The 17,886-nt window shown below is 31.4% G+C and overlaps 2 protein-coding genes across 2 annotated transcripts; one reads left to right on the top strand and one right to left on the bottom strand.

Annotated features, from left to right (window-relative positions):
* Positions 1–9,414: 9,414 nt before the first annotated feature.
* LOC112595253 (splicing factor 1) lies at positions 9,415–14,718 on the bottom strand. Its single transcript, XM_025340391.1, has 9 exons — positions 14,506–14,718; positions 14,247–14,392; positions 14,043–14,177; positions 12,506–12,581; positions 11,665–11,817; positions 11,490–11,596; positions 11,260–11,426; positions 11,042–11,200; positions 9,415–10,338 (listed from the first exon to the last, which is right to left on the bottom strand). Exons 2-9 carry the CDS (start codon positions 14,335–14,337, stop codon positions 9,589–9,591), a joined length of 1,638 nt encoding a protein of 545 aa, XP_025196176.1. The 5' UTR covers positions 14,338–14,392; positions 14,506–14,718; the 3' UTR covers positions 9,415–9,588.
* A 112-nt stretch (positions 14,719–14,830) lies between these two features.
* On the top strand, positions 14,831–16,638 carry LOC112595254 (U3 small nucleolar RNA-interacting protein 2). Its single transcript, XM_025340392.1, has one exon. It carries the CDS (start codon positions 14,948–14,950, stop codon positions 16,316–16,318), a length of 1,371 nt encoding a protein of 456 aa, XP_025196177.1. The 5' UTR covers positions 14,831–14,947; the 3' UTR covers positions 16,319–16,638.
* The last annotated feature ends 1,248 nt before the right edge of the window (positions 16,639–17,886 follow it).

Below are 17,886 nucleotides of genomic sequence, written 5' to 3'. Positions count from 1 at the left end.
AGGAGGCCATACCTATATCCGGGAACCGGGGGGAGAAACATTGCCTACTTGTCTCATTAGGCATATCTTGGACGCAAATGAAAGATTTTTGGAACCTTTTGATAATCAATATATATTGCAAGCTATGTTTAATTTACAAAAAGTAATGGAGGATTTCGGATCTGAAACTGGACACTGTCAGTATTTGGCAGAACTTATAGATATAGTACCGGAGGCATCCGATTTATTAAATTATGCAAATAATTAGTTAATAGGACAATATTCAATTATGCAATTATACCAATACCCAGGGACGAATGAAGGGGGTTTTAAAAGAATGTGCATAATTGTGAGCAACCTAATTAATAAAAATAATAATAGTATAGTTATAATATAATTTAACTTATATTAAAGTAAAGTTTCCGTAATAGCACTATGACCAGAGAGGATATATAATTTATGTACTTATGTTTAATTAATTTTCAGTTATGTATAATTATTTTATAACAGGAAAAGAAAAAATGTAACCATGATTAAGTGAAATCATGAAACAGTTATAAAAGCTGTTCTAATAATGTATTATTAACTAAAATTTGTATTTTCAGGAATTTAATTTATGTAATAATTTGTACCAGGTTTTAGTTAAAAGCATGTAATTGTTAACTATAAAAATATATATATATATATATATATAAAAAAATAAAAAGACCTTCCTAACTACGATGGACAAAATGACCAAAGGAGACGGTTATATAATTTATGCTTACAAAATCGCTGTATTCATTCCGTAGCTTGATTTTCTCGCCGTTGTTTTGAATGCAACAATGAGTTCGATTTCCCTAGAGTTGTTGAAAAGATGTCTCGATCTAACGATGGTTCACGTGGGTGAAGTTGCCTCTGTTGATAGAAGTCGACGGTACCAAAAATATGTTTAAAAATATTTTAAGTTTTTTTCTTCTTGGAAATTAATCCTACCGACTGCGCCAATTTTTCTGTTGCGTCCGGATGTCAACGTCGATTCATGTATTAATTAAAAACATATTAACTTGTTTTATTTTTGTACAATGATCATGTTTTAATTAAAATTTTTGAACATTTAAAAAACGTATTTGATAATTTATGCCACACATATTTATAAGCAAATCTCGAAGAGTACGAGACACTCCAAATAACTGATATATTTTTGCGTCCCGATGTCAACGTAAAAACAAAATACTAGTGTTTGAGTTAAATAATTAACGTCTTTATTTTAATACATATAACTCGCACAAAAATACAATTTCATAAGCATAAGATGGATAAGCGGTGTTACGACCAAACTCTGAAATACTGATAGACGAGACCGTGAGTGGTGTTACGACCTGCCTCCGAGCGTCTCGAATATCCCTAACCGTTTGTCTGCGCAGCTCTTGTCACGGTCTCCCTTATAAGTGGTTAACTGACAAGAGTGGTGACTGGGGAGGTGGCGACTTCCGATGACCTAAAGAAGCTCTCTAAATTACACTTATTATTCAGTTCGGCTCCTTTCCTGTGATTTCATCTATTCCGAGAAGTCCGGGACGTGTGATCAAGTCTTAATTGTTTTATTAAATAATACAATATGTGAATAGAATGTTCATACTAACCGTCCGGTACTACACTGTTTGAATATATTAACTAAATCGGTATAAGCATCACCTCGCTGTATAATATGTGTTGAAATAATATAATATAACACGGTACGTAACAATATTATAATGTTTAGATATTGATAATTATTATCTAAATATATATTTTATTATAATGTGCCTTTTACACATTATTATATAATATTTTAGTTTATCTTATCTGCCGTATCTCTAGCTGTTATTGATTCTGTTTTAAATAATAATACATATTATAATACATGTATTTTCATATATACAATTAATATTATAGATAACGTGTATCATTTTTTTTCATTTACCTTCCTCCCACCTTCAATAAGCAGATTTCTCCAGTCTCCAGTATTAGACTACATTTTTTCGATTGAGAATATCCAAAATTTGTAATGCTCCTTTCATCAAAACATTGTATAGAGTTGTCTTTTTTATTACACTAGGGGAATTCAAAACTTATTTTATGAATTTTTTATTTTACTAAAAAAAAATTGATAATTTAATATAAATTAATATGAGAAAAACTTTGTATTGCTTAAGACTTAGGAGTTAGGACCTTCTAGCTTCTAATAGCTCTCATGCTCTGATTTATCTTAATTATGCCACTGGATAAATGATAAAACTCATTGTTTTGCTGATCGCGTTTCGAACGTGACCGTTTTTATTAGTCATTGTCAAAACGCTATTTATTAGTTGATGTAATAAAATTTAATTCATTTATTATATTAAATTATTATACTAGTTTAAAAAAATCCGTTCGTATATAATATATTAATAGATACATTAATTTTCAGCTGATTTTCAACTGTTGGTACTTGTAGAAACGCGGGTGTACTAATTGGATTTTTGTTTTTTGGCGCCTATGGTGGATATTGACGTCGTCGACGATCGCTGGTTACTTTTTTATAATCTCGACGTCACGTCACGCGGAGACTCATGGTGTCCATCATTTTCGCAGTAGCGTAACTATAAAATTCTAGCTCATGTGCAATATTATTTAATGACCCCTAAAAATCGTTATATGAATAAAATTAGACAATTACACGTATGTATAAAATGTATAACTATATTATGTATATAATATTTATAATTCATAAAATATATCATAATTAATTAAATTATATTTATACATGATTAAATGACATAATAATATGTATTTTTATACTCTTCGTAATATAAAAGTTTATGGTTTTATCGTAGTATATTATTTATTATAAAATAGTTTAAAATTATTAACAAAATATTAAAATTCTAGGGCCCCCTTTTGGACCGGCTAGGCCCCGGGCCTCAATGCAATGCACACACCTATGCAACCATGTAGTTATGGCACTGCATTTTCGGTTCGGTTGTCATTCCTCAAGATTTATCCCTTTAGATTCTGTCGGCGATTCTTCAATTGGCTATAATTTATAACCACTTAGTTCGAATTAGTAACTTCAATACGTACCGTTTTAACTCATCCCGGCAATAGGTATTTGTTACGCGCATAGCAACATTACAATACAATAATTTTGTATCATCATTATAGAATTGATCGATTGGGGCAAGCTTGGATACCATATTATGCCGCATTCGACCGGTGCATCCCACCGGTCCAATGTCCAATTTACGATCCACATGACACATAATATAGCTCCGGTTGCATTCGGCATTATCAGATCTCGGCTTTTGATTGGCGACCTAGTTCAAAGCTACAAGTCACCATATGACCTTCGGTTTCTGAATCGTCTCTTTCGGAAAATAAGTAGAACGGTCACAGCATGTAACAATTTAAAAATACTCATATTCTATCACTTTAAAATTTAAATATCATAAAAAACGGTACGACGGAAAAAACACAAATAACGTTATTGAATTTAATATGACTTATTTATTCTAAAACTAACAACACGATATAAGGTTGGTAATGCAAACTTGTTAAATTGTGCGTGAGTCAAAGAGAGGGAAAACAAATAATAATGCTCTAACTTCCTCTTGAATGGCTATTCTCAAGTGGTAACCAATTTATCGTTATGAAATGTAACCGCGTGTTATATGAAATGTATTCTTTATATTTTAAAGAATAAGAAAAACAAATTATACAAAACATATCAATATCATGTGTACTAATCGGTTCAGTGTGTATAATAAGATACTTAAACCATCAGGTACCAGCATGTAGAAGTTTTCAAACACGTAACGAATTATTGCACTGAGCACATCGCACATCGCTGTTATGTCCACGTACTTCGACAGCGTAGTGCAACATCCAACAGCGTAAACGATGAGGTCACACATGGTCGTGTTTGCCTATCTCGTAATAAATATCAAAAAATGTCACTATACGCACTGCGCGCGCGCTGACGTGCCCAGCTGCACGCCGAACAGTCAGTCCAGACAGCCGACAGCTATTTGAGCAGTAACTGCAGTGCCGGGCGCATCGGGTGTTAAGGCGGCGTTCGTGTGTCGTGGGTGTCTCGAAAACAGACACGCTGTCCCCGCGCAACCGCCTAGCACGCAGCAAGACGACGGTCTTCCGCGGCTTGCAGTACAACCGCACGAAACATTGTTCGGCGAACGGAGCGTCTCCCAACGGCGCGTGCTCACGTTTCGAACGTGTGGAAGATCAACCCCCGCACCGTAATCGTCCTGCGTCTTAGACAGCTATACAACCGCAGCGCGTTATTGACGAGTACGATCAGCATTCAGCAGTAGGCACGCGTACACGCGCAAGCACTCGGTGCATGCGGGGAGTACGGACGGCGCAATTCTCGAAGAGCATCGACGTCACGTTTGTTACGTGAAAATGTCAAATATTTTCAAATTTATTTAAACTGTTAAAGCGCCTTTTCCAGTTCGCTCCGCGATAAATACCTTTTTGCGAGAACGTAAATATTTTGAATAATTATTGAGTTACACAGGTCTGTCTCCAAACGAACATCAAACCATATTGGTTTTTGAAATCAGAAATCTTGTAAAATTAAAATTGATATTTTCAGTTAAAACTTATACATATGATATGATTTTTATGTAGGTACTCTTTTAATTAATAACTGCTCAGCGGAGCACCCGTTATTACCGTTAGAATTAATAAAAATTCGTTAGGAGTCAAATAGATTAGGCAAAAGCTAATCTAGAAAATACATTCAAAACGCAACGCATAACCTTAGAAATGTTAATAAAATTTAAACGATAATTAATCCGGTATCAATACTATAAATAAAAACAGGATTTCGACGCCATAAAAAATTAAAATAACGAGAAGATAAAAAAAATAGACACAATGAACATTTAATTTTAATTTAGATTTCACAAAATCCATTTTCCGCTCGTCTCATCGCCTTTCTGAACGTACATCACGCCCTAATCTTCTGAAAACCTGTAGCAATGCGTTAATATTATGCAGTGATAGAATCGCAAGTATAGGCCGTTGTATAAGGACAAATATTATTTTATCATATGAAAACTGTGTGGGACGGGATAAGTATAAATTTAATAACAGAAAAATAGTTTCTGATAAACATTCTCCGTCGTCTCCGTCTCTTTAACGTACATGTATATACAAGCGATACGATGTAACGACGAAAAAGTTACGAAAATAAAAACGAATTCAATGATATCGACAATGAAATCTGGTAGTTTGTCACGACAATTGTCTGCAATATTTGGAAAGCACGGTGAACGGTGTGACGAGATCGCGAACGTCTCTTGCACTCGGGTGTAGATGCCCTGAGCACTCTTGCAGCCACTCCTAAATGACTTCATGTCAAAGTTCATAACTTATATGTGTATTATATCGCACACATGACACATTTTATTTTTGCCATAATCGACGACGCACACAGGCTTTTCCAACAGGAGTAGTAGTGGGGGTAGGCATGCTGTCGTACGCTCGCACCACTGACCACACACGCGTAGCGTTTATATTTCATTTGTATAACGACACTCACGGCTTGAGAACTGTTTAACGTGTACTTCCAAATGTATACTATAGTAAATAAACACGTACACTTCTTAGTCAAGTGTTTTACTTATTATTGTAGTATTCGGCACATGCTGTGAAGTCGTGAAATATCTTACGCGTTTACGCATACACAACGTCTTATACTTTCAATTATAGATATCTTTTACATATAACATTTCTGTTGTAAATTATTTTTGATATCATATTATTCATATTATCGTATTTGGCACACGCTGTAAAGTCGTGAAATATCCTATACGTTTACATTTTTTTCAATTACAGAAAGTTATAATTTTTTGGGTATATTTTATTTCAACATTTCGTCGATTAAAATTGTATCTTACAATTATTTGTCTTCAAAATATTAAAATAAAGTAATTTTTGCTGACTTCTGATTGTTACAATACATGGTGAACCTTAGATAAACTTATCTAAAAGTAGTCTGTAATAAATATAAAAATTGATAAAATAAAAGTTATAGTAGGTTACACAAAAAAACTGTACACGGGCGAAGCCGGGTTATTCAGCTTGTATATATATACATATATGGTTGACAATAGTAACAACAGATTTCTGATTATTTATTTATTTAATTAACAAAGAGATTATAATATAAAACGATACAAAATTTACAACTGAAAAACTGCGCTAGAGAGTATAACTAGTATAATTGTATAAATATAATAACAGAATTTTCTAAAAAAGAATTCTCTGTCGTCTGCGCCTATTGTACACATAACTATATATTATATAAACGACACGATTTAACGGTGAAAAAATTACGAAACGAATGAAATCGACAATGAATTCTGGTCGTAGGTATGTCACGCGCTCTCGTCTGCACTGCGGAACGACACGGTGACAGCGCAAGAGCGGCGTCTGATGTCGGGCGATAAGTCACTATTATACCTATTTGCGCGTTTTCCAATAGTCGACGGCGTGACGAGATCGCGGGCGTCGCTTAAATTCGGGGGGGACGCCCAAAACATTTTTGCGGCCCGGCGGCCTTTGTAAGACCGCCGTGGAACAGCGACTATAGCGTTATCAGCGAGTCGGTTGGAATAAAAATGTCAGCAGTGCCGTGCCGGCGGTTTCCGGGGGAACAGCGTGGCGACCGGATACAGACATGGCTGACGGCACGTTTTTCGTGATGTAGACTACAGCAGAATATCGAACAGGTATTCGCGAGTGTAAACTATATGAACTATGCATTATGAAAATTCCGTACAGCTGGATTATAATAAAAATACCAGCTGCTAACATCTTACAGTTGGAATATGCATATGGATATATGTATTGAGTTTTTACAAAAACAACTAAGTGTCTAAATCCTTCGAATCGTTTATGCATTTTATTCTGGTCTAATGTGATACCTACTCGGATATACATACACACAGGACCAAGGCTTATTCTAAAGCGCAGTATATTGGACTTATTTTGCGTGTTTGGAAAAGCTAGATGTGCTCTTAATTATCGATTTTTGCGTGATTGATTTCTCGTCGTTTATTGTTATGTTAGTAAGACAGCAGCTAAAAGTTTTTAAAAGAACTCATTTTCTATAAGAAAATCATTTTATATTCCCTCTTATTTAATACATTAATGATTACCTAATAATTATAATTAAAAAATTTAAACTACTAAACAATGTTTATTACTAGAAATCATTGGCAAGAGCCAAATCTTTGAAGTTTTTTTAAGAATACGTAATCCCAAGTACCGATATAGAAAATTACCGACAAACCCTTTTCCGCCGCATATCCGTATTATATTAATAATTCAGTAGGTATCTATTATAAATTGTTATTAGAGTACTCGGGTCGCATTAAATTCGTTATCGTTTACAATTTTTTTATTATCATTTATTTTTCCATCTGGTAACAACTTTTAACTAGAGAACTACAACAACTATCTAAGAAAAATAATTTACAATTAATAAGCTTATTATTAGTAAATTATGTGGACATGTCCGATTTTCGTCAAAAGTGTAACTTTCTTTTTACCGCCAATTCTCTTTTCCACCAAATGAAAAAATCATATTGTTTTTAGAAATTTTTAAATGTTTATAAGTCGTTTTAATAATTTTTTATGGGTATTTGTTAAAGATTTTTAGGTCATTAAGTTCCGGGCTCTTGTAAATTGTTTTTGATATTATTTAATAGTTATCACTAATCAGCCGAAACGATATACCTATATTTAATAATAATATTTAGTTATAGTGAATATATAAAAATTATTGTATAAGTATAAATAGGCATTTTACTTGAATTATTAAATACCTACAACAGCATAATTACAATTGTTTTATTGTGTTAATTATTATTAAACTTTGAAACAGGCCATAGAATAAAAAATAATACAATATCATTCAATAATAACTAGGTATCTACAACAGTATAAAATATAAATATTGTACAGGAATCTAAAATTTAAGTAATGGATTACAATATTTTATTTCTATACACATCAATAATATTATATAGGTAGCTTCAAAAAATATAATATGCTATACCTAGAGAATATCCGGTTTTAGTATAATTAATTTAATCGTATACTTATAGCCCAATACTTCGATGTGGCAATACTCTACGAAAGTGACTCGATAACCTACCACGAAAAAGTAGTGGCAACATATCGCGAAAAAGCGGTATGGTAATGGCCACGCGGAGATGTAGCGGCTATAATTCACGATGGCGAATCGTTAACTGATTTGTCTGACCTCAAAGTCGCAACGGCATCAGACGACGAAGTCGAAGTGGCACGGGTCGGCAAAGTTCTAACGGCATAAGTCGGTAAAGTCACAACTGCATTAAATCTATGAAGACATTTCAACTATTGGCCTCAAAGTAATGGCGTCAACTGGCCGTAAAAGCTTAGGAGTAATATCCAACGTAGATCTAGATGCAACAAGGCGCAAAAACCTAGGACCAGTCGGCCACGAAAGCACTCTAGTAACTTTCGACGAATATGGCTTAACTATCACTGGCCCTTTATAAATCACTGCAACACGCTGTAAAAGCTTATGGTTAGGCATGAACGGCCATCATGGCACATTCGGAAGAGTTGGCGTCGTTGGCCAATGTGATTTTACAACTGAACTCGTAGAAGTATATCTGCAATACTTAGTAAAGGACTAGACGTGATAAGAAACGATGACATAGTAGAAGCTGGACGTGAAGGCGTCTCGTTATGAGCAACGTTATAAGACCGTAACATGAAATATCTTGACTGTTATAACATAATGAATTTAGATAAATATATTGTACAGCAAAAAACAATGTGTTAATATAAACTACTAATTGGAAATGAACATAAAATTTAAATACTTTGTTAAAAATAATGTTTTTTTTATTAAATTAGGTACTATAGCGATATTTTAAGTTATTTTGGAAATTATTTATTTTAAATCAAAAAAATTTTATATTGGGTACCTAATTGTTATGTACGATTATAGTAAATAATAATAATCTAACAATATGGTTTGTACAAATTGTCTTAAATATCTCATTTATGATTTATACGAGTTTTTAAAATTTTGATTAAATGTATTATGGGATTAAACATTTTTTGTGTCTAATTATAGTTAATAATTAAAAAAAATATTTGTAGTAAATATTACATTTATATTTGTTAAATAAAGCAAATTAAATTCAAACTCAAATTTGAACTTATACTTGAATTTTGTATTTAATAGCTTATAATTATTAACCAATAAACTATATTATATAAGTTTATTATGAAATTAAAATAATATGATAGCCAAATAAATATAAATCATTCACACTTTAAAATGTTTTATTTAGTTTCAAATATATATTGTACACAAAAGAAAAACTGTTAAACTTAAAATTCTCAAGATCCCAAAGTTGGTCATACTAAACTTTATTCGTAAATAAATGTAAACACAAAATATAAAAATTATTTTACAAAATGGTTTTTGAAAAATACTTGTATTAAACACAATGTTTTGACTACAAGCAAAAAGAGAACTATATTCAATTAATTTAATTAGTTTATAATTCTTGCCATTATTTAATTTGATGGTGGTGGTGGAGGTGGAGGAGGTGGTACAGCTAATAATGTTTGTAAGTCAGAGGGTGGCGGCATCATCATAGTTGGAGGATTCATTGAGGGTGGAATTTTAGCTTGTTGTTGTTGTTGCTGGCTTGGCCATGGTTGAGTTGGTGGAGGCCACATACCAGATACAGTTGTTGGAGCAGGATTAGGTGGTGGACCTTGTTGCCATGGAGGTGGCATAGATGTTGGTTGGTTAGGAGGTGGTGGAGGTGGTGGCATGGCCCATGGCATTTGTTGTTGAAAATTTTGATTAGCTACAGGTGGTGGTGGTGGAATGTTAGAATATTGTTGATTTGATGGTGGTGGCATTTGCCAGGGAGGTGGAACATTTATTCCAGGAGGAGGCATAGGTGCTCCATTCATTGGTTGATTTGACCAGGGTGGTGGAGGCAATGAATTTGGTATTGAATGAGGTGGCGGTATTGACATAAGTGGTTTTAATGGTTGAGGCTTATTAAATAAACCTCCATTACTGTTTCCAGTAGAAGGACGCATGGAAGTATCTTCATTATTTTTCGGTGGTGGTGGACCTTCACCAAGTTCAGCCATCAAAGACATGTATTCTTCATCTATTTTATTCTTATCCTGATTAACTGGAAAACTAGCACCACCTGTATTTTTCATTCTACAATCTTTTGCAATATGTCCAGCCCCACCACATTGAGTACATAATATACTGTTTGTAATGTTAGGTTTATCTTGACACTAGAAAAAAATAGAAACAACAGCAAATATTATTATTGTAAGTACTTTTTCATAATATTTGAAAAATATTGACATCAATTTACTACTATATAAAATATATAATTTATATCAGGGATGGGCAACTGGCAGGCCGCATGCGGCCCGCGTACCTTTTTTATCTGGCCCACGCTACATTTTTAAATTACTTCATATTATAATTTTAGCGCTTATCTGTATTTTATTACATTTTCGATAAAATGTAGATATAAATTCTTATTTAGTTTTAAACTGCAACTAAATTATTAAATCCTTTAACAGATGAAACCTTGAGACATTTACTAAGAGTTTCAACTACAGAAATAAAAGTGGATTTTACTAAATTGTCTATTGAAAAACCTCATCTTCAAGTATCACATTAAATAATAATTGTAAATATAAATAAATAAAGATAAAAAATAAATGTTAGTAAATTTAAAGGACTTTTTTTTTTTTTTGCTTTCTCCTATACACTACTGCAGCCCGCTAGATTTTAAAGTACTTAAAAGTGGCCTACTAGTTACTTTGAGTAGCCCATCTCTGATTTATATCAATAATTGTATACTAAAAAATGAAATCCAATATAGATTTGGTAAATAGTATACAAATAGTAAATACTTATACGTTTTGTCATTATTATATCAATATTTAATTTAAGTGATTTTAAGCTCTAATTTATTGTACTCACCATCCAAGATTTATGATCAGCAGCACCACAGTTAGAACACCTTGGTCCGTCATTTTCTCTCAATGTACCATTTAATAAAGCAAGTTCCCTAAGTTGCATGCGCCGTAAATCGTTTTGACCTTCTGGAACTTCAACACCTTGTTTGATAATTTCTTTGATCTACAAATAATATATGACATAAAATATGTAATTAAATAATAAAAAGTGCATAAAAATACTTTGTTCACAGCTTTTTGAACATATTCAGGATTGTTTCCTGTTACATAAGCATGTAATGGTTCATCTTCTCCTGGTAGTGGTTGTCCATCTTTACGGGCAACTTTTCCTTCTTTGACTGAACCTTTACCACGGATAATAATTTTTGCACCAGTCTCTTTTTCCATTGCTAGAAAATAATATTTAAGTATTAGATGATATATTGATAGTAAATTAACTCGTTTTAACCAACATTTTAATGTATTTCCACGTGGTCCTATTAAAAGACCAACAAAATTAATATCAGGATGTTCATCTTGAGGTATCATTACTTTATCACTAACACGAATAACTGGAGGTCTGAAATTTAGAATTTAGAATTATAAGATTTTACAGAATTTATTTGTAATTTTAATATTACTATTTACTTATAATCAGCAGGAGGTTTAAATGTAGGATTTATTGTTGCCATACGTTGAATAAGTCTATGACGTTCTTCTTCTAACTTTTTACGAGTTCGATATTCTCTAGTATTCATTCGCTTACCATCACTACTATAAATGGGTTCTGGTGAAGGTGATCTGAAACAATATTGGTGATTCTTTCTTGGTATCTAATAATTTAGCTCTAAATTTAGTCTTAATGAAAAATAAAAATGTTTAAGGTCGTGTAGACATTATATAATATATCAAATTATAAAATGAATGTTCATCATATTTAGATATGAAAATTTTTAGATTAACATCCACTGGAAGAACATGATTCAACTTCAAAAATTAATATATAAATGCTAAATAAAAATATTAATGAAAATTGTGATTAAACTTAAAATTAAACATATTACGCCTGTTTAGGAAAAATTAGTTAATCACCTAACAAAATTAATGAAATATTAATATTAATTTAATTAATTTATGACTAAAAGAAGGTTCCACGTATCATTTCTTTAGAATTATTTTTTTATTATTTTAAACAATAAACAGAAGTATAAAAATATTAAGTACCGCATTTAATTTAATAGCAAATATTATAAAGATTACAGTATTGATGATTTTGTTTTAAATGTAAAAAACAAAGTAGTGGAACTTTCCATGGTTAATTAATAATCCTAATCTTAAAATACTCCCTTTGGGAATTCTTTGAGTATTCTCTACTGAAAACAAAACAAATATTATTATAAATGTCAATATTATGATTAGACCAAACCGTATAATGTATCGAAAGTAGTAGTGCTAAATAATAGTTGGTGGATTTCCAAATCAGTCAAACCTTTCTTCAGGATTAGATGGAATGCCCAGTTCTCCTGTCCTCAGCTTGCGTCCAATTTCTTCTATTTGTAGTTGTACTAAAATGTAAACGGGTTAGAATAGGGCAAAAACGCCCGGAAATTAGTACATAACGATTAACATAACTCACAAAATATTTTATAATATTTAAATTATAGTTAAATAAAATATTTTAAATCATCATATTTATTCAGCACCATATTTTAATATTTTTTTATTTTATTATTATTCTTTAATGATAACAATACTTATAAAAGTTATTTTAATTAATTTTCAAGATTTATTTATTAATTAATTTGTATATGTACATTTTACAACATCCATAGTTTTTCTAAATTTTCATGCATGATTAAATAGTTTTAACTTATTTATATTGTGAGAAAAATGTTTGTAAATTAACCTTAATAAAATAAAAATTAAGATAATTTAGATGTAAGCATATAATACAAATGAATACATCAAATATTACGAAAAATTCAGAAGCTAAACAATAAGTGAACTATAGAGTAAATGTCAAAAGTTTATAAGAGCATGAAAACAAAATAAAATATTATTGTTTTTTATTACTATACTATACACATAATGACAATTAATGTATAATTTAGATAAATAATATTTAAGATAGTAAATAAATGTAATGAATAAGGGATAATTACTTTTACAGAATAGATTTGAGCATAATTTAATTAATGATTAAAATGTTTGGTTTTGGTGCATGCAAGTTTTTATAAACTACCATGCCCAAATAAAAATAAATAAAACATTAAAAACTTTGAATATGATCTAGTTATATTATTACCTAAACCCAAAAATATACAAATCCTTTCATATTCTTGTACATCGGGTTAGGTAGATAGTAGTCAGTGCGCTGTAATAAAAAAATGAACTCTATTCCATAATTTTAAGTACATAATTATTGTATGTACATAAATTGAGCATGCTACTCATATTTTATTTCTCAAAAACTTAAAAAAAAAAAGATTAAATAACTGAACATACTAGCCTTATTTAAATATATATTATAATTAATATGGTTTTAAATGAATATCAAACTTTAAATTGAAGTTTAATACACATGAACTAGTTGGTTTACATCCAATAAGTTAATAGCTATATTATAGCTTATTAAGTATTTATGTATTATATAAGACAAGGTAAATAACAACAATAATGCCATATGTTTAAATCACTGTAACAGTTTGGTAGATATTTCTCAGCTAAATATTTCACTAAAAACAAAAAATAATCCTCTTATTACAAAAATACAATATAAAAATGAACTTTCCAATGAGTTACTTTTATTGCTTGTTTGCCCATACATACCCGGACAATACTGGATTATTTAAATTCATTCACTGTGACTTAATGTTTTAAAATAAAAAACATATTCAACTAAAAACATTTTTATCTTTCCATATTTTTTTTTTTTTTTTTATAGATATTATTAATGTTATGTCATGCACATATTGAATTATTTTTAAAATTTATAATTAACATTATAGACAAAGATATTGACTTACAAATATAAGCTTCCTCTTGTTCTTTGGTGAGATTATGAGGCAGTACCGTGGGCATGCCTGGTATAAACGTCTTCTCTAAGTCACTTCCACCCCATCTAGATTTCTTCTTCCGCTTGCGGTCATTAGCATCAGAACCTATAAATCATAGAAATTGTTTATAAAGTACAACTGACTTTATATGAAACAAATTATTCATGAACTTACCAGACGATTCACGTTTATTCAATGAACTATCACCGTTCTGAGGTTGTACAAACATATTCATGTAATTATTGACACCCATATTAGAGCTCATATTTTCAAGCGACACTAAATTGTGAACAGCCTGTTACGAGTTTTAGAAAGAAAAACTGAAATAGACGTGCGTATAGATTATTAATATTTGAAGTTTACACGTACATTGCAGTTAATGATCATATCCGTGGAGATGATTCAACAATAATATATTTCAAACGAAACTTACCTAAGCGAAAATAGTAACAAACATTAAGATTGATTATGATCGACGATTAAGTACTTGAATATTGAACCACAAATTACGAGTTGTCTGAGCTTCTTGTACGATCTATAAATCATATATTATAACAATTAACAATGCGTCTGCGACCTTTAAACAAGGCTTGAGAGTTAAGGTTTGGAATCTGGTATTGAGTTTGAGCCTGATAAATTTATTCGTGTTTGTTGACGCCTACCAATACTCTTCGGCGAGCCATTTTTCGTTAAATTTCTACTCCATGATATAACCTTAATTTTTTTATCACTATTCTTATCACTCATAGGTAGAATGGTTTGAATTTGAGTCACATGCGTTCGCGTTGAGTTTTTAGTGTGTATATACTTTATTGCATGGCTAAAGATATAATATTTATTATTTAATCGTTGCGTTTGTTTTTCTATTGATTATAATGTCGTTTTTCATACGTAAAAATGTTTCAAAACGCAAAAAACCGCCGGTGCGCATCACTAACAACAACATTAAGAAAAAAAAAACACAAAGTCAAGCCGACGACGAGATCTCATCCGATTCTAGCGAGTCAGACCACGATGACCAACAACCGTACTCGTCCGAATCGGATGAAGATAAGTACATTACAGCGAGTGAGAAAAAAGTTCAACTTGCCAAGAAGTATTTAAGTGAGATAGAAGAGGAGGAGCGTCGGCGTTTAGATGATGACGATGACGAACAAGTAAACAAAAACGTTCTAAAACGTTTAAAAGACGATGTCCTAGATCAGAAAGGACAATTGAAAACGAAATTGGCCGACGGTTTGTCGTTTCCAACTGACATCGTTGAGTTGCGAAACAGAAACCATGCCAAAGCTATTACTTGTACTGTAATATCATCCAATGACAAGTATGCGTATTCCTGTTCAAAAGATTCTTCCATAGTACAATGGGACTTAGAAACTTGTAAAGTACATAAGTCTTTGAGCTATAATCGCAAAAGGCCTCAATATAATCCTACACATCACAATTATCCAGTCTTATCTCTTGCAGTTTCAGATCATTATTTAGCATCTGGAGACAATTCTGGTCTTATTGTGGTTCGAAATCCAATTACATTGGACTATATTGGATCATTAACAGGCCACAAAGATGGTGTTACTGGATTGACAATTTGTAATGAATCAAACCAACTATTCAGTTGCTCGAAAGATAAAAGCGTCAAAGTTTGGAATCTTGTAGATATGTGCTATGTGGAAACACTTTTTGGCCATCAGACTGAAGTTACCTGCATGGACATGTTACAAAAGGATCGTTTAGTCACAGCCGGAGGCATGGAAAATATTGTTAGAGTATGGAAGATACAGGATGAAACACAATTGATATTTAATGGAACAGGTGGTTCAATAGATACTGTTCAAAAAATTGACAGTGCACATTTTGTCACTGGCAGTGATAATGGTAGTGTCAGTATCTGGGGAACATTGAAAAAAAAACCATTGTGTAATGTTGAAAATGCACACGGAATTAACATTACTAATGGCCAACCCAATTGGATATCTGCAGTAGGAGCTTTAGCGAATTCAGACCTGATAGTGTCTGGAAGCAACAACGGAACTATCAAGTTTTGGAGGTGCACAAACAACTTCAAGTCATTATTACCATTATTCGATGTTCCTGTTAAAGGTTTTATAAATGGACTTGTATTCACAAATGATGGTAGTCGATTGATTGTAGTTATCGGCAATGAACACAGATTTGGCAGATGGCACGAAGTAAATGGTGTCAAAAACAGCTTGCATGTAATTAAACTGAACTTTATTAAAAAATAAATTATACAAGTCATAAATTATGTTATTTTAATTTAAAATATACAATTTTATAAAATTATACTCTAAGAAAGTAATTGTAATTGTCCATAAACTTTGGATCTAAGAATGAGACTACAAATAGTTCACACAACTACTTGTTTATTTTGAAATGATCCTAATATATGAATTTTTAAGCCTGCCAACATTATTCTGGTCCTCATAACATTTTTAATGATAAACTTTGTAAGATCTCCTTTTCCAGCTAATAATCCAATTGCATGTGTCAAATGATCTTTTTGTTTTTACATCTTTCAGCTGAATTTATAAAAAATATATGTCAATACAAAATAACGAAATATATAATAAATATCAAATTTATACTCATCAATAGGATTAAGAATTAATTTTAAAATTTACAAAAACCTGACAATCCTAACAAAATCAATCAACAAGTGTCATCCATTATATAATTTCCTATTAATATTTGGCATTTGCATGCAACTAGTAAATGTGGAGGAAGACAACTACCTATTTTCACTTCTAAAATATTCTACAAATATGAATTATTAAATGACGTAACTTACAAAAATACACAATTCTAATTTTGAAGATCATAAAAAAATGTATCAATTAATAATCTTTGCTAAAACAACAATAATGATTGGAGTGAAGAGTATAAAATTAATCCAACAATACCAAAAATTTATAAAAATAATTTAAACTTTAATCTGGTTCCCAGTTAAATTATCAATCTCTTGAAAATAACGAAAAGTAAGTATTACAATTTATAAATACAATTTATTTTTTTACTGTTGTGTATACTAAAGCTGAATAGGACAAGTATGATACAATATTATACCCAAACTCTACATCTTTTAGCTGAGTGTCAAAAAATGCTAATGAAAGAATAGATACCTTAAAGTTAATGACTGATACCATAGCGTATAAATGTACAATAATATATCATAGACACATCATACATATTTTAAAAGATTCAACAAACAGATTATCCAATCTTATTAACGCCATCGCGTTTTCTACTTCGAACACCTAGACAAAATCTGCAACCTTCTGTAAGTGTTGCTAGCCAATCATGTTAGGAATGGAATTTCTGATTTACACGTATTTGAATTTGACGTTGAACCTAATGCCCAATCGAAGATGATCGACGACAGGTGTGTAGATTAATAACCAATGTTTCTTGGCCTATGCAATGGCACAGGCATTTTGCGCACCTCACGGTTGTCAGACGTCGACTTGATGGACTATACTTTTCTTAGAAGATTTTTCGTGGGGTGATACGTCATTGACATACTGAAATTTGAGAGCCCTCGGCCCTCGCATAGTAATTGTTTATACAAAACACAAATGTTTTAATATAACACCGGTCAATGCGACGGAAAAAAAATAGAAATAAGACAAATAAGTACACATCAAACATTTAAACATAATATATAGTTAGTACACGCACGTGTAGCAAATCAATGATAATGCGATGATTAAATGTGCGTCTGAGTGATAACAGTGATAAATTATAAACAATTTAAATTTAAAACGATTGTTCAAATTTTTAATCCGTAAACGATAGA

The sequence above is a fragment of the Melanaphis sacchari genome, unplaced genomic scaffold (genome assembly GCF_002803265.2).
Source record: "Melanaphis sacchari strain LSU unplaced genomic scaffold, SCAv2.0 Contig261_pilon_pilon, whole genome shotgun sequence".
Lineage (NCBI taxonomy): Eukaryota > Metazoa > Arthropoda > Insecta > Hemiptera > Aphididae > Melanaphis > Melanaphis sacchari.
This window is presented reverse-complemented; position numbering and strand designations above follow the sequence as displayed.